The sequence below is a fragment of the Oncorhynchus mykiss genome, chromosome 9, assembly GCF_057628025.1.
Source record: "Oncorhynchus mykiss isolate SJ-2025 chromosome 9, ASM5762802v1, whole genome shotgun sequence".
Taxonomy (NCBI): domain Eukaryota; kingdom Metazoa; phylum Chordata; class Actinopteri; order Salmoniformes; family Salmonidae; genus Oncorhynchus; species Oncorhynchus mykiss.
This window is the reverse complement of record NC_143030.1, coordinates 7,679,109-7,705,694: the sequence shown is the minus strand read 5'-3', so window position 1 is coordinate 7,705,694 and position 26,586 is coordinate 7,679,109. Positions and strand designations below refer to the sequence as shown.

The following is a 26,586-nucleotide window of genomic DNA, read 5'->3' as shown; positions in this document are numbered from 1 at the left end:
TCAAATTCGTCATGGGAACCACTCGATATGATTGGTCAACACCCAGCGGTCGGTACTGCATTAGGGAGTGGTGTTTACCCACGTGCAGGATGGGCGCCGCCCCAATAACTAGTGTTCTCACACACACGCCATTACTCAACAACAGCCTGTAATGGCTTATATTTTTGTGTCTACAACTCAGTGCAACGATTTCGATGTGAAGATTGACATGTCTAAGATACTTCACACAGCCAACATCAGATAATATTTAATCATATATATATGGTAATGGCTATATGTAAAATGTGTAAAATACAGAATCCCACAAGATAGACATGTCTAAGTTACGGTTTTTATTTATTTAGAAACATGCGTTTAAGGGAATATTTAAGATCCCCAAATCATGATATTTCAGCTGAACATGTTGGTTTCTCACCTGTGTAACAGGGTTGGTTATGTTTCCACTTGCCTCTAAAGAAATGTGTATTTAATGTTCAAACATTCTTATTGGTTAGTTCAACTCTGATGACAATAAGGTGTGTTGTGATTGGCCCCGCTTGCAGATAGGGGCAGATCGCGAACATGAAAATGTGATGCAATTGGTAGGTCACGCTCTGAATACTGTTTTCTATTTTACAATGTGTACAAGTTTGCTGTATGTTACTGATTTATACATGTGTGGGTATATGGTACCTGTTAGGGATTGAGGGGCTTTCTGGGATGTGCTTTGGCATATGATTACTGTAAATAAGTGTGTTAGCTAGCATACACCGATGTAATGGTCACATAAGCCACTGCTAACACAGTTGTCTTCATGCTACAGATTAATGCCGTCGACAGCCATCAATACCGTTCAGCCCTGCACAACTAACGTGCTGTTTCCCATTTAACAACAGCAGAAATAAATGCTCAACTGGGACCACTGGCCGAAGTGATTTATTTTGAGAAAACACAACGCATGCAGAGCACATATACATCTGTTACACCTGCACATACTCAGACTGCTTTCAGAAGTAAGAGGTATTTTGTACCGCCAGCCAATCACAATCTCTTTGGTGTTAATCTACAGGAGAACAAACAGGAGAACATCTCTTACCATCATTTACCTCTGGATGATGAACAAGCTTTGCTTGATTTACAATCCGATAGTCGGTCCTTACCCTCCCTGCTGATAAGGGTGGGTCGGTTGTACTCATGGATAGGACCGTTTATGTAAATGAGGGTCATAGACAGCTGCTTGACAACACCTTTTACAAGAAACTCAGAAGTGACCCCACTTCCCAATTTCAGAATACTATCTTTACTGTCCTAGATGGGTATTTCAGTTCTGGTCAGATAACTAAAACATAACACCACTTTTGGGCTGTTCAACACCCTGGAATTGCCACTTTCTATACTTTGCCGAAATTACACAAGAATGTTACAAAATCTCCAGGGCGTCCTATTGTAGGGGGTGTTGATGCAGTAACAGTCCCTATTGTAGGGGGTGTTGATGCAGTAACAGCCCCTATTGTAGGGGGCATTGATACAGTAACAGCCCCTATTGTAGGGGGCATTGATGCAGTAACAGCCCCTATTGATGCAGTAACAGCCCCTATTGTAGGGGGCATTGATGCAGTAACAGCCCCTATTGTAGGGGGCATTGATGCAGTAACAGCCCCTATTGATGCAGTAACAGCCCCTATTGTAGGGGGCATTGATGCAGTAACAGCCCCTATTGTAGGGGGCGTTGATGCAGTAACAGCCCCTATTGTAGGGGGCATTGATGCAGTAACAGCCCCTATTGATGCAGTAACAGCCCCTATTGTAGGGGGCATTGATGCAGTAACAGCCCCTATTGTAGGGGGCGTTGATGCAGTAACAGCCCCAATTGTAGGGGGCATTGATGCAGTAACAGCCCCTATTGATGCAGTAACAGCCTCTATTGTAGGGGGCATTGATGCAGTAACAGCCCCTATTGATGCAGTAACAGCCCCTATTGATGCAGTAACAGCCTCTATTGTAGGGGGCGTTGATGCAGTAACAGCCTCTATTGTAGGGGGCGTTGATGCAGTAACAGTCCCTATTGATGCAGTAACAGCCCCTATTGTAGGGGGCGTTGATGCAGTAACAGTCCCTATTGTAGAGGTCATTGATGCAGTAACAGCCTCTATTGTAGGGGGCGTTGATGCAGTAACAGCCCCTATTGATGCAGTAACAGCCTCTATTGTAGGGGGCGTTGATGCAGTAACAGTCCCTATTGTAGGGGGCGTTGATGCAGTAACAGTCCCTATTGTAGAGGTCATTGATGCAGTAACAGCCTCTATTGTAGGGGGCGTTGATGCAGTAACAGCCTCTATTGTAGGGGGCATTGATGCAGTAACAGCCTCTATTGTAGGGGGCGTTGATGCAGTAACAGCCTCTATTGTAGAGGGCGTTGATGTTCCTCAATCGACTTATGTTGACTTTTTTATTAGACCATTCGCAGAACAGCTCCCCTCCTTTGTAAAGGACACCAGCAGTATGATCTCAGAACAGCTCCCCTCCTAAAGGACACCAGCAGTATGATCTCAGAACAGCTCCCCTCCTTTGTAAAGGACACCAGCAGTATGATCTCAGAATAGCTCCCCTCCTAAAGGACACCAGCAGTATGGTCTCAGAACAGCTCCCCTCCTTTGTAAAGGACACCAGCAGTCTGGTCTCAGAACAGTTCCCCTCCTAAAGGACACCAGCAGTATGGTCTCAGAACAGCTCTCCTCCTTTGTAAAGGACACCAGCAGTCTGGTCTCAGAACAGCTCCCCTCCTAAAGGACACCAGCAGTATGATCTCAGAACAGCTCCCCTCCTAAAGGACACCAGCAGTATGGTCTCAGAACAGCTCCCCTCCTAAAGGACACCAGCAGTATGATCTCAGAACAGCTCCCCTCCTAAAGGACACCAGCAGTATGATCTCAGAACAGCTCCCCTACTTTGTAAAGGACACCAGCAGTATGGTCTCAGAACAGCTCCCCTCCTAAAGGACACCAGCAGTCTGGTCTCAGAACAGCTCCCCTCCTAAAGGACACCAGCAGTATGGTCTCAGAACAGCTCCCCTCCTTTGTAAAGGACACCAGCAGTCTGGTCTCAGAACAGCTCCCCTCCTAAAGGACACCAGCAGTATGGTCTCAGAACAGCTCCCCTCCTTTGTAAAGGACACCAGCAGTCTGGTCTCAGAGCAGCTCCCCTCCTAAAGGACACCAGCAGTATGATCTCAGAACAGCTCCCCTCCTTTGTAAAGGACACCAGCAGTATGGTCTCAGAACAGCTCCCCTCCTAAAGGACACCAGCAGTATGGTCTCAGAACAGCTCCCCTCCTTTGTAAAGGACACCAGCAGTATGGTCTCAGAACAGCTCCCCTCCTAAAGGACACCAGCAGTATGGTCTCAGAACAGCTCCCCTCCTAAATGACACCAGCAGTATGATCTCAGAACAGCTCCCCTCCTAAAGGACACCAGCAGTATGATCTCAGAACAGCTCCCCTCCTAAAGGACACCAGCAGTATGGTCTCAGAACAGCTCCCCTCCTAAAGGACACCAGCAGTATGGTTAAGAACAGCTCCCCTCCTTTGTAAAGGACACCAGCAGTATGGTCTCAGAACAGCTCCCCTCCTAAAGGACACCAGCAGTATGGTCTCAGAACAGCTCCCCTCCTAAATGACACCAGCAGTATGGTCTCAGAACAGCTCCCCTCCTAAAGGACACCAGCAGTATGATCTCAGAACAGCTCCCCTCCTAAAGGACACCAGCAGTATGATCTCAGAACAGCTCCCCTCCTAAAGGACACCAGCAGTATGGTCTCAGAACAGCTCCCCTCCTTTGTAAAGGACACCAGCAGTATGGTCTCAGAACAGCTCCCCTCCTAAAGGACACCAGCAGTATGGTCTCAGAACAGATCCCCTCCTTTGTAAAGGACACCAGCAGTATGGTCTCAGAACAGCCCCCCTCCTAAAGGACACCAGCAGTATGGTCTCAGAACAGCTCCCCTCCTTTGTAAAGGACACCAGCAGTATGATCTCAGAACAGCTCCCCTCCTAAAGGACACCAGCAGTATGGTCTCAGAACAGCTCCCCTCCTTTGTAAAGGACACGAGCAGTATGGTCTCAGAACAGCTCCCCTCCTTTGTAAAGTATGGTCTCTATTGAATCTCTTGATCCTCTCCCTGAGAATACTTTGTTTGTTACTTTTGATGTTGAGTTGTTATACACAAATATTCCACATGAGGGCGGTATTGAAGCCATGGAACATTTTGTTCTGTAACGTGACCCTAATGAACGACCTTCCAGTATGTTAGAGCCGATGTGGACAGATTTGTATAAAAGACAGAACATACAGAGCTCCATGTACGTTTGTGTAAATATAGTAAATATGAATGTACATGATGAAATATTAGGTGACCACTAGGTCACCTAGCAACCTTTCAGTTACTGGCCCAACGCTCTAACCACTAGGTCACCTAGCAACCTTTCAGTTACTGGCCCAACACTCTAACCACTAGGTCACCTAGCAACCTTTCAGTTACTGGCCCAACGCTCTAACCACTAGGTCACCTGCCGCCCCAATGCTGGCTGACAGGTTTGTTTTCATTTTAATTACACCTACAGACTTGTTCTTCACCAATGGTGATCCAAGAGGAGAATTGGCATGCAGAGATGGCAGAGGGACATATTTTTCATTGCTCAGGAGGATACGTCTGAAGTAAGGAGTGGACAGTACTCTGTGGGGATCTCAAACTTCATCAGAGTCCCAATACAGAGAGTGGCCCTGATGACATGAAGCCGCTAGCCTTCCCTTGGACATGCTGACCTGGCCACCACCTCCGCTGACCTTCTAGCTATGAACTTCCAGATTTGGTGGCTTCAAGAAGCACTCAGACTTGATCCATCTGATACATCTATTGTAGCTTATATTTCTTATTAAAATCTTGTTTATTTTTTTATTCACAAGTGCTTTGTCTGTAATGAAAAACAGTGTAAAAGTGTCATTTACTATTTCTACTATAAAGGGAATAAGGTGCCATTTTGGACACAGTGTGTATCTCGTTTAGACTACAGCTCAGTGTGTATCTCATTTAGACTACAGCTCAGTGTGTATCTCATTTAGACTACAGCTCAGTGTGTATCTCGTTTAGACTACAGCTCAGTGTGTATCTCGTTTAGACTACAGCTCAGTGTGTATCTCGTTTAGACTACAGCTCAGTGTGTATCTCATTCAGACTACAGCTCAGTGTGTATCTCATTCAGACTACAGCTCAGTGTGTATCTCATTCAGACTACAGCTCAGTGTGTATCTCGTTCAGACTACAGCTCAGTGTGTATCTCATTCAGACTACAGCTCAGTGTGTATCTCGTTTAGACTACAGCTCAGTGTGTATCTCATTCAGACTACAGCTCAGTGTGTATCTCGTTTAGACTACAGCTCAGTGTGTATCTCGTTTAGACTACAGCTCAGTGTGTATCTCGTTTAGACTACAGCTCAGTGTGTATCTCGTTTAGACTACAGCTCAGTGTGTATCTCGTTTAGACTACAGCTCAGTGTGTATCTCGTTTAGACTACAGCTCAGTGTGTATCTCGTTTAGACTACAGCTCAGTGTGTATCTCGTTTAGACTACAGCTCAGTGTGTATCTCGTTTAGACTACAGCTCAGTGTGTATCTCGTTTAGACTACAGCTCAGTGTGTATCTCGTTTAGACTACAGCTCAGTGTGTATCTCGTTTCGACTACAGCTCAGTGTGTATCTCGTTTAGACAACAGCTCAGTGTGTATCTCGTTTAGACTACAGCTCAGTGTGTATCTCGTTTAGACTACAGCTCAGTGTGTATCTCATTCAGACTACAGCTCAGTGTGTATCTCGTTTAGACTACAGCTCAGTGTGTATCTCGTTTAGACTACAGCTCAGTGTGTATCTCGTTTAGAAAACAGCTCAGTGTGTATCTCGTTTAGACTACACCTCAGTGTGTATCTCGTTTAGAAAACAGCTCAGTGTGTATCTCGTTTAGACAACAGCTCAGTGTGTATCTCGTTTAGACAACAGCTCAGTGTGTATCTCGTTTAGACAACAGCTCAGTGTGTATCTCGTTTAGACAACAGCTCAGTGTGTATCTCGTTTAGACAACAGCTCAGTGTGTATCTCGTTTAGACAACAGCTCAGTGTGTATCTCGTTTAGACAACAGCTCAGTGTGTATCTCGTTTAGAAAACAGCTCAGTGTGTATCTCGTTTAGAAAACAGCTCAGTGTGTATCTCGTTTAGACAACAGCTCAGTGTGTATCTCATTTAGACAACAGCTCAGTGTGTGTGTGTGTGTGTATCTCGTTTAGACAACAGCTCAGTGTGTGTGTGTATCTCATTCAGACAACAGCTCAGTGTGTGTGTGTATCTCATTCAGACAACAGCTCAGTGTGTATCTCGTTTAGACTACAGCTCAGTGTGGATCTCGTTTAGACAACAGCTCAGTGTGTATCTCGTTTAGACAACAACTCAGTGTGTATCTCATTTAGACAACAGCTCAGTGTGTGTGTGTATCTCATTCAGACTACAGCTCAGTGTGTATCTCGTTTAGACAACAGCTCAGTGTGTGTATCTCATTCAGACAACAGCTCAGTGTGTATCTCGTTTAGACAACAGCTCAGTGTGTATCTCCTTTAGACAACAGCTCAGTGTGTATCTCGTTTAGACTACAGCTCAGTGTGTATCTCGTTTAGACTACAGCTCAGTGTGTATCTTGTTTAGACAACAGCTCAGTGTGTATCTCATTTAGACTACAGCTCAGTGTGTATCTCATTCAGACAACAGCTCAGTGTGTATCTCGTTTAGACAACAGCTCAGTGTGTATCTCGTTTAGACTACAGCTCAGTGTGTATCTCCTTTAGACTACAGCTCAGTGTGTATCTCGTTTAGACTACAGCTCAGTGTGTATCTCGTTTAGACTACAGCTCAGTGTGTATCTCGTTTAGACTACAGCTCAGTGTGTATCTCGTTTAGACTACAGCTCAGTGTGTATCTCGTTTAGACTACAGCTCAGTGTGTATCTCATTTAGACTACAGCTCAGTGTGTATCTCGTTTAGACTACAGCTCAGTGTGTATCTCGTTTAGACTACAGCTCAGTGTGTATCTCGTTTAGACTACAGCTCAGTGTGTATCTCATTCAGACTACAGCTCAGTGTGTATCTCATTCAGACTACAGCTCAGTGTGTATCTCATTCAGACTACAGCTCAGTGTGTATCTCATTCAGACTACAGCTCAGTGTGTATCTCATTCAGACAACAGCTCAGTGTGTATCTCGTTTAGACTACAGCTCAGTGTGTATCTCATTCAGACTACAGCTCAGTGTGTATCTCATTCAGACTACAGCTCAGTGTGTATCTCATTCAGACTACAGCTCAGTGTGTATCTCGTTTAGACTACAGCTCAGTGTGTATCTCATTCAGACTACAGCTCAGTGTGTATCTCGTTTAGACTACAGCTCAGTGTGTATCTCATTCAGACTACAGCTCAGTGTGTATCTCATTCAGACTACAGCTCAGTGTGTATCTCGTTTAGACAACAGCTCAGTGTGTATCTCGTTTAGACAACAGCTCAGTGTGTATCTCATTCAGACTACAGCTCAGTGTGTATCTCATTCAGACTACAGCTGTGTGTATCTCGTTTAGACAACAGCTCAGTGTGTATCTCGTTCAGACTACAGCTCAGTGTGTATCTCGTTTAGACTACAGCTCAGTGTGTATCTCATTCAGACTACAGCTCAGTGTGTATCTCATTCAGACTACAGCTCAGTGTGTATCTCATTCAGACTACAGCTCAGTGTGTATCTCATTCAGACTACAGCTCAGTGTGTATCTCATTCAGACTACAGCTCAGTGTGTATCTCGTTTAGACTACAGCTCAGTGTGTATCTCGTTTAGACTACAGCTCAGTGTGTATCTCGTTTAGACTACAGCTCAGTGTGTATCTCATTCAGACTACAGCTCAGTGTGTATCTCATTCAGACTACAGCTCAGTGTGTATCTCGTTTAGACTACAGCTCAGTGTGTATCTCGTTTAGACTACAGCTCAGTGTGTATCTCGTTTAGACTACAGCTCAGTCAGTGTGTATCTCGTTTAGACTACAGCTCAGTGTGTATCTCAAAAAATTGGACACTTCCTGATTGGTATTATTAACACATTTTATTATAAATAATGACTAATTATTATTCACTCAAAAGAGTAATGTTTTTTTCCATTTATAAGACAAAATATGGTAATTTTCCCTCTGTTGGTGTAGTGATGGTCATTCAGTCTTCTGTGAGCCGGATCATTTGTCTCCGTTCACCTAAAACATTTATTTTGACAGGAAGTTAATGCTGACAGGTCTCTTTTCCAGGTGAGCCCTGTATATCACCACAATACAATACAATACAAACTACACATTAAAATATGTTCTTCAATGAAAAGGTCCCCTAACAACTGTCAAATGCCCCAGAGACACCAATTCCTCCCCTTTTTTAAGTGCATTGTAGATCCTTCCAAACAACAAGGTGCAAGGAATCCAAAGGCTGATTTTGGAAAAAAAGAGCTGTTCACTAAAGAGGTGAACAAAACATGACTTTACTCAGCATAGAGTCTGTCAGAAGATACACATCACACTATTACAACAGTGGGACTGTTCTGGAATTACGGTTGCTGAGTTGACATTCATTAATATCCCACAAGGCTTAGCGCCTCTGACTCAACAACTCAAAGAAGTAACACTTGCATTTCCCTTGACCAGCAAGTCAACATATTTAGTATGATGTCTCAAAGGCCTCACATACATTACAAATCAAATTGTATTGGTCACACACGTGGATAGCAGATATTATTGCGAGTGTAGCGAAATGCTTGTGCTTCTAGATCCGTAAAAACTGCTGGTGCTGGTTTTATTATTGCTATATATTCAGCCTGCTAGCCTAGCGGGCTAAGTTATTACCTTTGCTAGCTGTATATATTGTGTGCTAAGTTTATCATATAAGCCCATTGCGAACACCTTACTACATAGAGCCATGGGGCGGCAGGTCGCCTAGAGAAAAGCGTTGGGCCAGTAAACGAAAGGTTGCTGGATCGAATCCCCCAGCTGAATTCAGAAAATATTTAGACCCCTTGATTTTTCCCACATTTTGTGACATTTCCAACCTTATTCTAAAATGGATGAAATCGTTTTTTTGCATTCTTTGGTACCCTTTACCTGGCTCTGTAAATAAGTTATTTCAGGTTTTATTTTTAATCAATTTGCTAAAGATTCTAAAAACCTGTTTTGTCATTATGGGGTATTGTGATGTCATTATGGGGTATTGTGATGTCATTATGGGGTATTGTGATGTCATTATGGGGTATTGTGATGTCATTATGGGGTATTGTGTCTAGATTGATGAGGATTTTATTTGTTATTTGTTGTTTTTTTCAATCTACACACAATTCCCCATAATGACAAAGCAAAAACAGGTTTTAGACATTTTTGCCAAAAAAAAAGAAATTACATTAACAAAAGTATTCAGACCCTTTACTCAGTACTTCGTTGAAGCACCTTTGGCAGCGTTTACAGACTTGAGTCTTCCTGGGTGTGACGCTACAAGCTTGGCACACCTGTATTTGGGGAGTTTCTCCCATTCTTCTCTAGTCTACGTTTAAGGTAATAGATAAGAGCACCTGGTGATTTTGGCAGTGAAGTTACAATGCCCCTCTTTGGCACAGTTAAAGGTCATTACGACCCCAGAGACAAATCTTAGTACCTGAGAAGAGCCTGATAAGACTGTCCCTTCAGCAACTCCCTACATGTGACCTGTCGCGACCCCGGCATCACAGAAGTCTCTCACCAACTCAGCCAGGCATTGATTGCTTCTGTATGCAATAGCTGGTCCTTTCACTATATGCATTGTCCCTGTCAAATAAATCAGCACCTTTTACAGACTACATAAACTACACCAAAGATGTCTGATATAAAAAACTAATGCTTCTGACATAGTGCTATATATGGAGTGGCAGGTAGACTAGTGGTTAAGAGCGTGGGGACAGTAACCAATGTCACTAGTTCAAATCCCTGAACCAACAAGATGAAAAGTCTGCCAATGTACCCTTGAGCAAGGCACTTAACCCTAATTGTTCCCGTAAGTTGCTCTGGATAAGAGCGTCTGCTAAATTACTAAAATGTAAACATAGCCATGCATATTCCTATGTAGTCATAGTTAAGGTCCTTGTAACTCCAGGATAGTGGGTTTGATTCCTGGGACCATCCAAACATGTCTGTTAAATTGCACATAATACTATTAATATAGATAATTTCACATCTAAACCAATGACAGACTGGGATCACTGGCCTCATCTTCCTCATTCTTCGTCGTCTCCTTGTTCTTCATTACTGACGTCCACGCTTCCTGTTTAAACGGGATGTGAGACAGGATTAGAACAGAACTGTCTAATAGAACCTCACATGATCAGTCAACTAACAGAACTGTCTAATAGAACCTAACATGAACACAGTCAACTAACAGAACTGTCTAATAGAACCTCACATGATCAGTCAACTAACAGAACTGTCTAATAGAACCTAACATGAACACAGTCAACTAACAGAACTGTCTAATAGAACCTAACATGAACACAGTCAACTAACAGAACTGTCTAATAGAACCTCACATGATCAGTCAACTAACAGAACTGTCTAATAGAACCTCACATGAACACAGTCAACTAACAGAACTGTCTAATAGAACCTCACATGATCAGTCAACTAACAGAACTGTCTAATAGCACCTCACATGATCAGTCAACTAACAGAACTGTCTAATAGCACCTCACATGATCAGTCAACTAACAGAACTGTCTAATAGCACCTCACATGATCAGTCAACTAACAGAACTGTCTAATAGCACCTCACATGATCAGTCAACTAACAGAACTGTCTAATAGAACCTCACATGATCAGTCAACTAACAGAACTGTCTAATAGAACCTCACATGAACAGTCAACTAACAGAACTGTCTAATAGAACCTCACATGATCAGTCAACTAACAGAACTGTCTAATAGAACCTAACATGAACACAGTCAACTAACAGAACTGTCTAATAGAACCTCACATGATCAGTCAACTAACAGAACTGTCTAATAGAACCTCACATGATCAGTCAACTAACAGAACTGTCTAATAGCAACTCACATGATCAGTCAACTAACAGAACTGTCTAATAGAACCTCACATGATCAGTCAACTGACAGAACTGTCTAATAGAACCTCACATGAAAACAGTCAACTAACAGAACTGTCTAATAGAACCTCACATGATCAGTCAACTAACAGAACTGTCTAATAGAACCTAACATGAACACAGTCAACTAACAGAACTGTCTAATAGCACCTCACATGATCAGTCAACTAACAGAACTGTCTAATAGAACCTCACATGATCAGTCAACTAACAGAACTGTCTAATAGAACCTCACATGATCAGTCAACTAACAGAACTGTCTAATAGAACCTCACATGATCAGTCAACTAACAGAACTGTCTAATAGAACCTCACATGATCAGTCAACTAACAGAACTGTAATAGAACCTCACATGATCAGTCAACTAACAGAACTGTCTAATAGAACCTCACATGATCAGTCAACTAACAGAACTGTCTAATAGAACCTCACATGATCAGTCAACTAACAGAACTGTCTAATAGAACCTAACATGAACACAGTCAACTAACAGAACTGTCTAATAGCACCTCACATGATCAGTCAACTAACAGAACTGTCTAATAGAACCTCACATGATCAGTCAACTAACAGAACTGTCTAATAGAACCTCACATGATCAGTCAACTAACAGAACTGTCTAATAGAACCTCACATGATCAGTCAACTAACAGAACTGTCTAATAGCACCTCACATGAACACAGTCAACTAACAGAACTGTCTAATAGCACCTCACATGATCAGTCAACTAACAGAACTGTCTAATAGAACCTCACATGATCAGTCAACTAACAGAACTGTCTAATAGAACCTCACATGAACACAGTCAACTAACAGAACTGTCTAATAGAACCTCACATGATCAGTCAACTAACAGAACTGTCTAATAGCACCTCACATGATCAGTCAACTAACAGAACTGTCTAATAGCACCTCACATGATCAGTCAACTAACAGAACTGTCTAATAGCACCTCACATGATCAGTCAACTAACAGAACTGTCTAATAGCACCTCACATGATCAGTCAACTAACAGAACTGTCTAATAGAACCTCACATGATCAGTCAACTAACAGAACTGTCTAATAGAACCTCACATGAACAGTCAACTAACAGAACTGTCTAATAGAACCTCACATGATCAGTCAACTAACAGAACTGTCTAATAGAACCTAACATGAACACAGTCAACTAACAGAACTGTCTAATAGAACCTCACATGATCAGTCAACTAACAGAACTGTCTAATAGAACCTCACATGATCAGTCAACTAACAGAACTGTCTAATAGCACCTCACATGATCAGTCAACTAACAGAACTGTCTAATAGAACCTCACATGATCAGTCAACTAACAGAACTGTCTAATAGAACCTCACATGAAAACAGTCAACTAACAGAACTGTCTAATAGAACCTCACATGATCAGTCAACTAACAGAACTGTCTAATAGAACCTAACATGAACACAGTCAACTAACAGAACTGTCTAATAGCACCTCACATGATCAGTCAACTAACAGAACTGTCTAATAGAACCTCACATGATCAGTCAACTAACAGAACTGTCTAATAGAACCTCACATGATCAGTCAACTAACAGAACTGTCTAATAGAACCTCACATGATCAGTCAACTAACAGAACTGTCTAATAGAACCTCACATGATCAGTCAACTAACAGAACTGTCTAATAGAACCTCACATGATCAGTCAACTAACAGAACTGTCTAATAGAACCTCACATGATCAGTCAACTAACAGAACTGTCTAATAGCACCTCACATGATCAGTCAACTAACAGAACTGTCTAATAGAACCTCACATGATCAGTCAACTAACAGAACTGTCTAATAGAACCTCACATGATCAGTCAACTAACAGAACTGTCTAATAGAACCTAACATGAACACAGTCAACTAACAGAACTGTCTAATAGCACCTCACATGATCAGTCAACTAACAGAACTGTCTAATAGAACCTCACATGATCAGTCAACTAACAGAACTGTCTAATAGAACCTCACATGATCAGTCAACTAACAGAACTGTCTAATAGAACCTCACATGATCAGTCAACTAACAGAACTGTCTAATAGCACCTCACATGAACACAGTCAACTAACAGAACTGTCTAATAGAACCTCACATGATCAGTCAACTAAGAAACATTTAAAAAACTAAACACTAATTAGTTTCATATAGGAGTATAATATGATTGACATCACCTATTGACCGTGTAGACCAGTGGTCCCCTATTGACCATGTAGACCAGTGGTCCCCTATAGACCATGTAGACCAGTGGTCCCCTATAGACCGTGTAGACCAGTGGTCCCCTATTGACCATGTAGACCAGTGGTCCCCTATAGACCATGTAGACCAGTGGTCCCCTATAGACCGTGTAGACCAGTGGTCCCCTATTGACCATGTAGACCAGTGGTCCCCTATTGACCATGTAGACCAGTGGTCCCCTACTGACCAGTGGTCCCCTATTGACCAGTGGTCCCCTATTGACCATGTAGACCAGTGGTCCCCTATTGACCAGTGGTCCCCTATTGACCAGTGGTCCCCTATTGACCATGTAGACCAGTGGTCCCCTATTGACCATGTAGACCAGTGGTCCCCTACTGACCATGTAGACCAGTGGTCCCCTATTGACCATGTAGACCAGTGGTCCCCTATTGACCATGTAGACCAGTGGTCCCCTATTGACCATGTAGACCAGTGGTCCCCTATTGACCGTGTAGACCAGTGGTCCCCTATAGACCATGTAGACCAGTGGTCCCCTATTGACCAGTGGTCCCCTATTGACCGTGTAGACCAGTGGTCCCCTATTGACCAGTGGTCCCCTACTGACCAGTGGTCCCCTATTGACCAGTGGTCCCCTACTGACCAGTGGTCCCCTATTGACCAGTGGTCCCCTATTGACCATGTAGACCAGTGGTCCCCTATTGACCAGTGGTCCCCTATAGACCATGTAGACCAGTGGTCCCCTATAGACCATGTAGACCAGTGGTCCCCTATAGACCATGTAGACCAGTGGTCCCCTATTGACCAGTGGTCCCCTATAGACCATGTAGACCAGTGGTCCCCTATAGACCAGTGGTCTCCTATTGACCGTGTAGACCAGTGGTCCCCTATAGACCATGTAGACCAGTGGTCCCCTATAGACCAGTGGTCCCCTATAGACCATGTAGACCAGTGGTCCCCTATAGACCAGTGGTCCCCTATAGACCATGTAGACCAGTGGTCCCCTATAGACCATGTAGACCAGTGGTCCCCTATAGACCGTGTAGACCAGTGGTCCCCTATTGACCATGTAGACCAGTGGTCCCCTATTGACCATGTAGACCAGTGGTCCCCTATTGACCAGTGGTCCCCTACTGACCAGTGGTCCCCTATTGACCAGTGGTCCCGTACAGACCAGTGGTCCCCTATAGACCAGTGGTCCCCTATAGACCAGTGGTCCCCTATAGACCAGTGGTCCCCTATAGACCAGTGGTCCCCTATTGACCAGTGGTCCCCTATTGACCGTGTAGACCAGTGGTCCCCTATTGACCAGTGGTCCCCTATTGACCAGTGGTCCCCTATTGACCATGTAGACCAGTGGTCCCCTATTGACCAGTGGTCCCCTACTGACCAGTGGTCCCCTATTGACCAGTGGTCCCCTATTAACCAGTGGTCCCCTACTGACCAGTGGTCCCCTATTGACCAGTGGTCCCCTATTGACCAGTGGTCCCGTACAGACCAGTGGTCCCCTATAGACCAGTGGTCCCCTATAGACCAGTGGTCCCCTATAGACCAGTGGTCCCCTATTGACCAGTGGTCCCCTATTGACCGTGTAGACCAGTGGTCCCCTATTGACCAGTGGTCCCCTATTGACCAGTGGTCCCCTACTGACCAGTGGTCCCCTACTGACCAGTGGTCCCCTACTGGCCAGTGGTCCCCTACTGACCAGTGGTCCCCTATTGACCAGTGGTCCCCTATTGACCATGTAGACCAGTGGTCACCTATTGACCAGTGGTCCCCTATAGACCATGTAGACCAGTGGTCCCCTATAGACCATGTAGACCAGTGGTCCCCTATAGACCATGTAGACCAGTGGTCCCCTATAGACCATGTAGACCAGTGGTCCCCTATAGACCAGTGGTCACCTATTGACCAGTGGTCCCCTATTGACCAGTGGTCCCCTATAGACCATGTAGACCAGTGGTCCCCTATAGACCATGTAGACCAGTGGTCCCCTGTAGACCATGTAGACCAGTGGTCCCCTATAGACCATGTAGACCAGTGGTCCCCTATTGACCAGTGGTCCCCTATTGACCAGTGGTCCCCTATTGACCAGTGGTCCCCTATAGAACATGTAGACCAGTGGTCCCCTATAGACCATGTAGACCAGTGGTTCCCTATTGACCAGTGGTCCCCTATTGACCAGTGGTCCCCTATAGACCATGTAGACCGACCATGTAGACCAGTGGTCCCCTATTGACCATGTAGACCAGTGGTCCCCTATTGACCATGTAGACCAGTGGTCCCCTATAGTCCATGTAGACCAGTGGTCCCCTATAGACCATGTAGACCAGTGGTCCCCTATAGACCATGTAGACCAGTGGTCCCCTATAGACCATGTAGACCAGTGGTCCCCTATTGACCAGTGGTCACCTATTGACCAGTGGTCCCCTATTGACCAGTGGTCCCCTATAGACCATGTAGACCAGTGGTCCCCTATAGACCATGTAGACCAGTGGTCCCCTATTGACCGTGTAGACCAGTGGTCCCCTATAGACCATGTAGACCAGTGGTCTCCTATTGACCAGTGGTCCCCTATAGACCATGTAGACCAGTGGTCCCCTATTGACCAGTGGTCACCTATTGACCAGTGGTCCCCTATTGACCAGTGGTCCCCTATAGACCATGTAGACCAGTGGTCCCCTATAGACCATGTAGACCAGTGGTCCCCTATTGACCGTGTAGACCAGTGGTCCCCTATAGACCATGTAGACCAGTGGTCCCCTATTGACCAGTGGTCCCCTACTGACCAGTGGTCCCCTATTGACCAGTGGTCCCGTACAGACCAGTGGTCCCCTATAGACCAGTGGTCCCCTATAGACCAGTGGTCCCCTATAGACCAGTGGTCCCCTATAGACCAGTGGTCCCCTATTGACCAGTGGTCCCCTATTGACCGTGTAGACCAGTGGTCCCCTATTGACCAGTGGTCCCCTATTGACCAGTGGTCCCCTACTGACCAGTGGTCCCCTACTGACCAGTGGTCCCCTACTGACCAGTGGTCCCCTATTGACCAGTGGTCCCCTATTGACCATGTAGACCAGTGGTCACCTATTGACCAGTGGTCCCCTATTGACCAGTGGTCCCCTATAGACCATGTAGACCAGTGGTCCCCTATAGACCATGTAGACCAGTGGTCCCCTATAGACCATGTAGACCAGTGGTCCCCTATAGACCATGTAGACCAGTGGTCCCCTATAGACCAGTGGTCACCTATTGACCAGTGGTCCCCTATTGACCAGTGGTCCCCTATAGACCATGTAGACCAGTGGTCCCCTATAGACCATGTAGACCAGTGGTCCCCTATAGACCATGTAGACCAGTGGTCCCCTATAGACCATGTAGACCAGTGGTCCCCTATTGACCAGTGGTCCCCTATTGACCAGTGGTCCCCTATTGACCAGTGGTCCCCTATAGAACATGTAGACCAGTGGTCCCCTATAGACCATGTAGACCAGTGGTCCCCTATTGACCAGTGGTCCCCTATTGACCAGTGGTCCCCTATAGACCATGTAGACCGACCATGTAGACCAGTGGTCCCCTATTGACCATGTAGACCAGTGGTCCCCTATTGACCAGTGGTCCCCTATAGACCATGTAGACCAGTGGTCCCCTATCGACCATGTAGACCAGTGGTCCCCTATTGACCAGTGGTCCCCTATTGACCAGTGGTCCCCTATAGACCATGGAGACCAGTGGTCCCCTATTGACCAGTGGTCTCCTATTGACCAGTGGTCCCCTATAGACCATGTAGACCAGTGGTCCCCTATTGACCATGTAGACCAGTGGTCCCCTATAGACCATGTAGACCAGTGGTCCCCTATAGACCATGTAGACCAGTGGTCCCCTATTGACCATGTAGACCAGTGGTCCCCTATTGACCATGTAGACCAGTGGTCCCCTACTGACCAGTGGTCCCCTATTGACCAGTGGTCCCCTATTGACCATGTAGACCAGTGGTCCCCTATTGACCAGTGGTCCCCTATTGACCAGTGGTCCCCTATTGACCATGTAGACCAGTGGTCCCCTATTGACCATGTAGACCAGTGGTCCCCTACTGACCATGTAGACCAGTGGTCCCCTATTGACCATGTAGACCAGTGGTCCCCTATTGACCATGTAGACCAGTGGTCCCCTATTGACCGTGTAGACCAGTGGTCCCCTATAGACCATGTAGACCAGTGGTCCCCTATTGACCAGTAGTCCCCTATTGACCAGTGGTCCCCTATTGACCATGTAGACCAGTGGTCCCCTATTGACCATGTAGACCAGTGGTCCCCTACTGACCATGTAGACCAGTGGTCCCCTATAGACCATGTAGACCAGTGGTCCCCTATTGACCAGTGGTCCCCAATTGACCGTGTAGACCAGTGGTCCCCTATTGACCAGTGGTCCCCTACTGACCAGTGGTCCCCTATTGACCAGTGGTCCCCTACTGACCAGTGGTCCCCTATTGACCAGTGGTCCCCTATTGACCATGTAGACCAGTGGTCCCCTATTGACCAGTGGTCCCCTATAGACCATGTAGACCAGTGGTCCCCTATAGACCATGTAGACCAGTGGTCCCCTATAGACCATGTAGACCAGTGGTCCCCTATTGACCAGTGGTCCCCTATAGACCATGTAGACCAGTGGTCCCCTATAGACCAGTGGTCTCCTATTGACCGTGTAGACCAGTGGTCCCCTATAGACCATGTAGACCAGTGGTCCCCTATAGACCAGTGGTCCCCTATAGACCATGTAGACCAGTGGTCCCCTATAGACCAGTGGTCCCCTATAGACCATGTAGACCAGTGGTCCCCTATAGACCATGTAGACCAGTGGTCCCCTATAGACCGTGTAGACCAGTGGTCCCCTATTGACCATGTAGACCAGTGGTCCCCTATTGACCAGTGGTCCCCTATTGACCATGTAGACCAGTGGTCCCCTATTGACCAGTGGTCCCCTATAGACCGTGTAGACCAGTGGTCCCCTATAGACCGTGTAGACCAGTGGTCCCCTATTGACCATGTAGACCAGTGGTCCCCTATTGACCGTGTAGACCAGTGGTCCCCTATTGACCAGTGGTCCCCTATTGACCAGTGGTCCCCTATTGACCATGTAGACCAGTGGTCCCCTATTGACCAGTGGTCCCCTACTGACCAGTGGTCCCCTATTGACCAGTGGTCCCCTACTGACCAGTGGTCCCCTATTGACCAGTGGTCCCGTACTGACCAGTGGTCCCCTATAGACCAGTGGTCCCCTATAGACCAGTGGTCCCCTATAGACCGTGTAGACCAGTGGTCCCCTATTGACCAGTGGTCCCCTATTGACCAGTGGTCCCCTATTGACCGTGTAGACCAGTGGTCCCCTATTGACCAGTGGTCCCCTATTAACCAGTGGTCCCCTATAGACCGTGTAGACCAGTGGTCCCCTATAGACCATGTAGACCAGTGGTCCCCTATTGACCATGTAGACCAGTGGTCCCCTATTGACCATGTAGACCAGTGGTCCCCTATTGACCATGTAGACCAGTGGTCCCCTATAGACCGTGTAGACCAGTGGTCTCCTATTGACCGTGTAGACCAGTGGTCTCCTATTGACCATGTAGACCAGTGGTCCCCTATAGACCGTGTAGACCAGTGGTCCCCTATTGACCATGTAGACCAGTGGTCCCCTATTGACCAGTGGTCCCCTACTGACCAGTGGTCTCCTATTGACCATGTAGACCAGTGGTCCCCTATTGACCATGTAGACCAGTGGTCCCCTATTGACCATGTAGACCAGTGGTCCCCTATTGACCGTGTAGACCAGTGGTCTCCTATTGACCATGTAGACCAGTGGTCCCCTATAGACCGTGTAGACCAGTGGTCTCCTATTGACCATGTAGACCAGTGGTCCCCTATAGACCGTGTAGACCAGTGGTCCCCTATTGACCATGTAGACCAGTGGTCCCCTATTGACCATGTAGACCAGTGGTCCCCTATTGACCATGTAGACCAGTGGTCCCCTATTGACCATGTAGACCAGTGGTCCCCTATAGACCAGTGGTCCCCTATTGACCATGTAGACCAGTGGTCCCCTATTGACCGTGTAGACCAGTGGTCCCCTATTGACCATGTAGACCAGTGGTCCCCTATTGACCATGTAGACCAGTGGTCCCCTATTGACTGTGTAGACCAGTGGTACCCTATTGACAGTGGTCCCCTATTGACCAGTGGTCCCCTATAGACCAGTGGTCCCCTATAGACCAGTGGTCCCCTATAGACCGTGTAGACCAGTGGTCCCCTATTGACCAGTGGTCCCCTATTGACCGTGTAGACCAGTGGTCCCCTATTGACCAGTGGTCCCCTACTGACCAGTGGTCCCCTACTGACCATGTAGACCAGTGGTCACCTACTGACCAGTGGTCCCCTACTGACCATGTAGACCAGTGGTCACCTATTGACCAGTGGTCCCCTATTGACCAGTGGTCCCCTATTGACCATGTAGACCAGTGGTCTCCTATTGACCGTGTAGACCAGTGGTCCCCTATAGACCGTGTAGACCAGTGGTCCCCTATTGACCATGTAGACCAGTGGTCCCCTATAGACCGTGTAGACCAGTGGTCCCCTATTGACCAGTGGTCCCCTATTGACCATGTAGACCAGTGGTCCCCTATTGACCATGTAGACCAGTGGTCCCCTATTGACCATGTAGACCAGTGGTCTCCTATTGACCGTGTAGACCAGTGGTCCCCTATTGACCATGTAGACCAGTGGTCCCCTATTGACCATGTAGACCAGTGGTCTCCTATTGACCGTGTAGACCAGTGGTCCCCTATTGACCATGTAGACCAGTGGTCCCCTATTGACCATGTAGACCAGTGGTCCCCTATAGACCGTGTAGACCAGTGGTCCCCTATTGACCATGTAGACCAGTGGTCCCCTATTGACCATGTAGACCAGTGGTCCCCTATTGACCAGTGGTCCCCTATTGACCAGTGGTCCCGTACAGACCAGTGGTCCCCTATAGACCAGTGGTCCCCTATAGACCAGTGGTCCCCTATAGACCAGTGGTCCCCTATAGACCAGTGGTCCCCTATTGACCAGTGGTCCCCTATTGACCGTGTAGACCAGTGGTCCCCTATTGACCAGTGGTCCCCTATTGACCAGTGGTCCCCTATTGACCAGTGGTCCCCTATTGACCAGTGGTCCCCTACTGACCAGTGGTCCCCTACTGACCAGTGGTCCCCTACTGACCAGTGGTCCCCTATTGACCAGTGGTCCCCTATAGACCATGTAGACCAGTGGTCCCCTATAGACCATGTAGACCAGTGGTCCCCTATAGACCATGTAGACCAGTGGTCCCCTATAGACCATGTAGACCAGTGGTCCCCTATAGACCAGTGGTCCCCTATTGACCAGTGGTCCCCTATTGACCAGTGGTCCCCTATAGACCATGTAGACCAGTGGTCCCCTATAGACCATGTAGACCAGTGGTCCCCTATAGACCATGTAGACCAGTGGTCCCCTATAGACCATGTAGACCAGTGGTCCCCTATAGACCATGTAGACCAGTGGTCCCCTATAGACCATGTAGACCAGTGGTCCCCTATAGACCATGTAGACCAGTGGTCCCCTATAGACCATGTAGACCAGTGGTCCCCTATTGACCAGTGGTCCCCTATTGACCAGTGGTCCCCTATTGACCAGTGGTCCCCTATTGACCAGTGGTCCCCTACTGACCAGTGGTCCCCTACTGACCAGTGGTCCCCTATTGACCAGTGGTCCCCTATTGACCGTGTAGACCAGTGGTCACCTATTGACCAGTGGTCCCCTATTGACCAGTGGTCCCCTATTGACCGTGTAGACCAGTGGTCACCTATTGACCATGTAGACCAGTGGTCACCAACCTTCTGTCAACATCACTACCACTCAGATTCTCTTTTAAACAGGACTTCAGAAACAGAAGCCTACGCAACATTAACCTATTAAAAACAGTTCTGTAGCGATGAGGTTTGTGCTATAGGATATAGACCCAATACAGTATCACTGCATATTGGATAAGCTTGAATTGCCCTGGCAATGTTGTTCTTCTCAGCTTTATCGTTGGGTTTTATACAGAAATGTTTGGTGACTGGCTTGGAAATGGACCAGTCAATCACGATCGACCGGTTGGTGACCACCGATGTAGACAGACATGAGGTTGATTAATATATCATAACTCCACCACAGAACACTACCACACCAGGAAGTAACAGAACACTACCACACCAGGAAGTAATAGAACACTACCACACCAGGAAGTAACTCCACCACATAACACTACCACACCAGGAAGTAACAGAACACTACCACACCAGGAAGTAACAGAACACTACCACACCAGGAAGTAACTCCACCACATAACACTACCACACCAGGAAGTAACTCCACCACATAACACTACCACACCAGGAAGTAACATAACACTACCACACCAGGAAGTAACTCCACCACATAACACTACCACACCAGGAAGTAACTCCACCACATAACACTACCACACCAGGAAGTAACTCCCATGACTTACTTGATGGTCAATATCCCTTTTTTTATCAACAGGTAGAGAGAGACCTCCAGCTCCAGCTCCAACTCCAGCTAAATAAACTACAGGAACTGCAACAAGAACTGTCAGCCAGCAGGAATGACACGTCTTAGGAAACATCTGATCTGAAACACAGGAAGTAGAATTATTACAATACCTAATGATTATTACACATGAAAGGACTTTTAAAACAGGACCTTTTTTTTTTTTACAGATAGTGCCTTCATTCAAATATCCAAAACAGACTCACCTGGAACATGAACCTGTCTCTCCTTCATGTGTTTGATCTCCAACTGTTGAACGCGACAGGTGAAGGTGTTGTTGTCAGAGTTCGGGACGATGACATGGCTTGTCACAGTGTAGCAGCCTTTACGGTCTCTGGACGTCTCTGTAGGTCCAGCAGCAGGGAGGACACGTCCCTGAGCGTCAAACCACTCCATGACAGGCTCTGGGTAGCAGCCTTCAGCCTCACACCGCAGGACCACCTCATCGCCTTCCATTCTCTCAATGATGATAACTGGTCTGGACACAGCACCTATACAGATATACCACGGCTTTCAGCCAATCAGCATTCAGGGCTCAAACCACCTAGTTTATAATGTTTGTGATATTAGACTGTAATCTGGCTTTCAGCCAATCAGCATTCAGGGCTCAAACCACCTAGTTTAATATGTTTGTGATATCAGACTGTATACCACGGCTTTCAGCCAATCAGCATTCAGGGCTCAAACCACCTAGTTTAATATGTTTGTGATATCAGTCCGTATACCACGGCTTTCAGCCAATCAGCATTCAGGGCTCAAACCACCTAGTTTATAATGTTTGTGATATCAGACCGTATACCAAAGTTACATGGACTTGGGTTAAGGTAAGTATGTAGTCTAACCAATCTACAGTATGGAACTAATACTCATCATGCAATGGACTTGACATTGAACTCACCCTTGATTTCATGAGATCTGTCTCCTAAGGGGGTTTGGGTGGTCAGCAGGTGTGTTGACTCACCAACAAGGAGTTGAATGATGGTTTTCTGGTGGTCCAGCAGTGGAATGTAACAGGTGTAGTTTCCAGCATCAGAGAGTTTCACTCTGGTCAACTTTAAACTAGTGTTGCCGTTCTCTAGTTCCTCTTTGAACAGTGACGTCCTTCCCCTGAAGACTGGATTCTGGAGCACCAGATCGTCCTTCTCATCTCTGTAAAGATGGACCTCTTTTGGTTTTAGGTCCGGTCTCTGCCACTCTATTGACTGATGCACAGCACTGACGGTGTGTCTCAGGGTGCAAGGTAGGATGACGTCATCACCAACTAAGGCCACAATGGGTTGAACTGTCCGTGAGAAAAACAGATTACAGATTCATATACTTTGAGACAAAGCAAGACATATGCCTACTGTATGTTGAGCAGGTGGATAGTGACTCCCACAACAGCTAAGGTCATTTGAAACATGAAATGGTCTATGAACATTGACTAACATCAATCCTACAAATGTGAACTTTACTCTCATACACAATTCAATAAAGTGTCTCACTAAATAGTAGGGATCAATTCGAACAATCGGTTTATTGATGAGTTGATCGGAGGTGTTTGAATCAATCACAGATATGAAAAAAGGCTGCATTTCCACAGACAGCTGATCTCTCTTTAGTGAGAGCTTTCACATGATGCTAGGAGACCTCAGGAAACACTGAAAACGAGCTGTTATTGGCAGAGACGATTGGAACTCTTTCTTATTGGTCTATTAACTAATTTACCTCATGGTGATGTCACCATGGAAAGACAAAACTCCATCCCACCAAAACAGGCTGAAATTGCACCTGGTCTTTTCAAACAGCTCCAACACTAAAATGGCATAATCATCCATTCCAACCTCATAGTGTGGAAATATATATAAAACACAGGAATATCATTTTTTTATATATAGTTCTCCTGAACAGTTACCTGCAGACATTTCTTTAAAGCAGCAATCAGCTGTTGAAACAATAACAAAGCCTATTCCGTGCCCTTGTTTCGGTTAAAAGCTTTAGGAAGGGACTGAAGAAATGTAACCACAGTTAATAGCAATACCTGACCATGACAGCAAGATGTTACACCTGCAAATCAGTGTACACGACAAATAAACTTTGATTTGGCCCCGGTTTTACAAGAAGCATCTTAAGGCTACGTTTATCGTTAGAACCGTCGTATCCTATCCGATGCTTTCGGGAAACCGGGCCGTGTTCAATGCTACAGAAACTGCATATAATCCACATTAGTCCTAGCAAGCTAACTTACTTACCAACTGTATCACTAGATGTTGATGATATTCCGATCATTGACATTGTACACAACCAGAAGGGCAAAGAAGTCTTCATATTGGCTGACTTGCCAGGGTGGGTATAATTTGTGGAACGTTCCAACAGGAATCCGTTCCAAAAACTTCGTAAATAACAAGGTTGCCAACAAGCAACGCATACAGAGTCGTATAACAGTAGAATGAGATACCGGGTAGGGAGTGAGCTATGTAATTACGTTTTTCACTCACCACGTTTATTCGGAAAAAATGTATTTTCGTTCTGGTAGCCTCCACCATTTCTCATCCATTGGTTTAGTTATTATTTCCGGTGTTCCTGCATTTGCGGGTGAACTCTGTTGCGCCTCAATTGGGGAATCGCTGTGGTTGAAATGTCACTAATGACCGCAAGCCCCAGTATTTTATTAGCTAGGTGGCTTGTACACAATGTGTTACCGACGATACTGTATATACCTACTCGTACTACAGAAACATGCATTGTATTTTGCCAAGTTCTCTCTGTGTTAATCCTGTTTCCCAAATATAGCAGGTAAATGGTGTCTATGTCGATGTTGTTGAGTTCATATTGCCTAGTTAAATAAAGATTAAATAAATTAGAACATTTAAAATATATACTTTGACCTATTTCCGGTAACCCCAAGATGCTTGATTCACTACAACTGCTTTAGAATAACTTTCCAGTCGTTTTTGCTTCACATTCCGACTTTTGAACGTCTGTTTATTGGACATATATATTAGTGTCTAATAAAAAATAGCAACTTATGTAAAGCATCTCATCTGTGTTAAGGTTAAAGTGTGTGTGTGTATATATATATATATATATATATATATATGTATATATGTGTGTAGTGTAGGTCTTCTTGATGTCCACTAGGTGGCAGCACAGCTTCAATAATGTCACACCAGGTTCGCAACATGTTTTTCATGTGTAACAAATCAAATAGTATTTGCTACATGTTTAGACATGTTTAGACCTTACAGTGAAATACTGAAATGAAGCCCTTAACCAACAATTTAGTTGTAAGAAAAATGTGTTAAGTAAAAAATAAGAAATAAAAGTAAGAAATAATTAAAGATCAGCAGTAAAATAACAATAGCGAGGTTATATACATGGGGTACCGGTGTTCCTTTCAAGTCCAGTGGACTTTACACCAAATTACTTAACAAAAATGTATTTAAACTACTCCACTACATTTAGTTTATATCTGTTTTTTTTTTGTATCTGTACTTTTACTCTTTCTGTTTCTTTACAACATTCAATTTTACTTCGCCACATTTTTAAAGAAATTAATATATTTTTTACTCCATACAGTTTCCCTGGCAACCAAAAGTACTTTATGCATTTGAATGCTAAGCAAGGACAGGAAAATGGTCCAATTCACACACTTATCAAGAGAACATCCCTACTGCCTCTGATCTAGCGGACTCACTAAACACATGCTTCGTTTGTAAATTATGTCTGAGTGTTCCCATGGCTATTTCATAATTAAAAATACAAGACAATTGTGCTGTCTGGTTTGCTTAATATATGGAAGGTCAAATAATTGGTACTTTTACCACTGACACTTCAGTATCTTTTAGCAATGACGTTTACATTGTATTTTACTGGGTGACTTTCACTTTCACTTGAGTCATTTTCTATTAACATTTCTTTACTTTTACTCAAGAATGACAATTGGTTACTTTTTCAACCACTGTTCAAGATATTTAGCACCCAATACCCAACATTCACTTGGTGGCTTGAAGTAGGAGTGCTGAACTAGGATCTGTTTAGCATTTGTGAGTAGAATGAATAACATTACTTTGACGGGGTGTGGGGGGTACTGATTCCTGTTCAGCATTCTTAGCCTGAGACATTTTCATAAATGCGTACAGAGGAGCACTTTTCTACGATCAGCTTTGCCTAGATCATTCTGAATCAGTTGTCTCTGGAATAACTTTATATGGACAGCGGTGGGTTTGTTTGTAGATCAGCACTCCTTCTCAACACCAGTTGCTGTACCCTAACATTTTATTATTCAATTTCCCTTAATGTCTATGTCCTTCCGGAACCCCACCTCAACATTGTTCTGTCAAGGCAACAAAAGCAAGTTGGCATGCTCTTGAAAGGAATTTAACTCACAACCTCTCCTTTGGGAATTCACCACCATATCTTCAACTATTTTTAAACTATCTTAACATGTGGCTTTCTTCAGGCGGACCAAGACTAGGAACACTTTTGAATGGTCTACAAAGAATGGCCCCAGGTAGAAGTTGGCTTTTGCAG

General features: G+C 45.3%; 1 protein-coding gene across 1 annotated transcript in view; it reads right to left on the bottom strand.

Moving 5' to 3' along the window:
• The window catches only part of LOC110515469 (CD276 antigen), a 34,197-nt gene extending 9,577 nt beyond the window's left edge, over positions 1–24,620 (bottom strand). The window contains exons 1-5 of the mRNA XM_090185662.1: positions 24,306–24,620; positions 22,973–23,356; positions 22,281–22,565; positions 22,016–22,155; positions 10,313–10,382 (exon numbers count right to left, since the gene is read on the bottom strand). Coding sequence (XP_090041788.1) covers positions 10,313–10,382; positions 22,016–22,155; positions 22,281–22,565; positions 22,973–23,356; positions 24,306–24,381 — 955 coding nt within the window. The 5' untranslated portion in view covers positions 24,382–24,620. The remainder of the gene's footprint in view (positions 1–10,312; positions 10,383–22,015; positions 22,156–22,280; positions 22,566–22,972; positions 23,357–24,305) is intronic.
• Between the last annotated feature and the right edge of the window lie 1,966 nt (positions 24,621–26,586).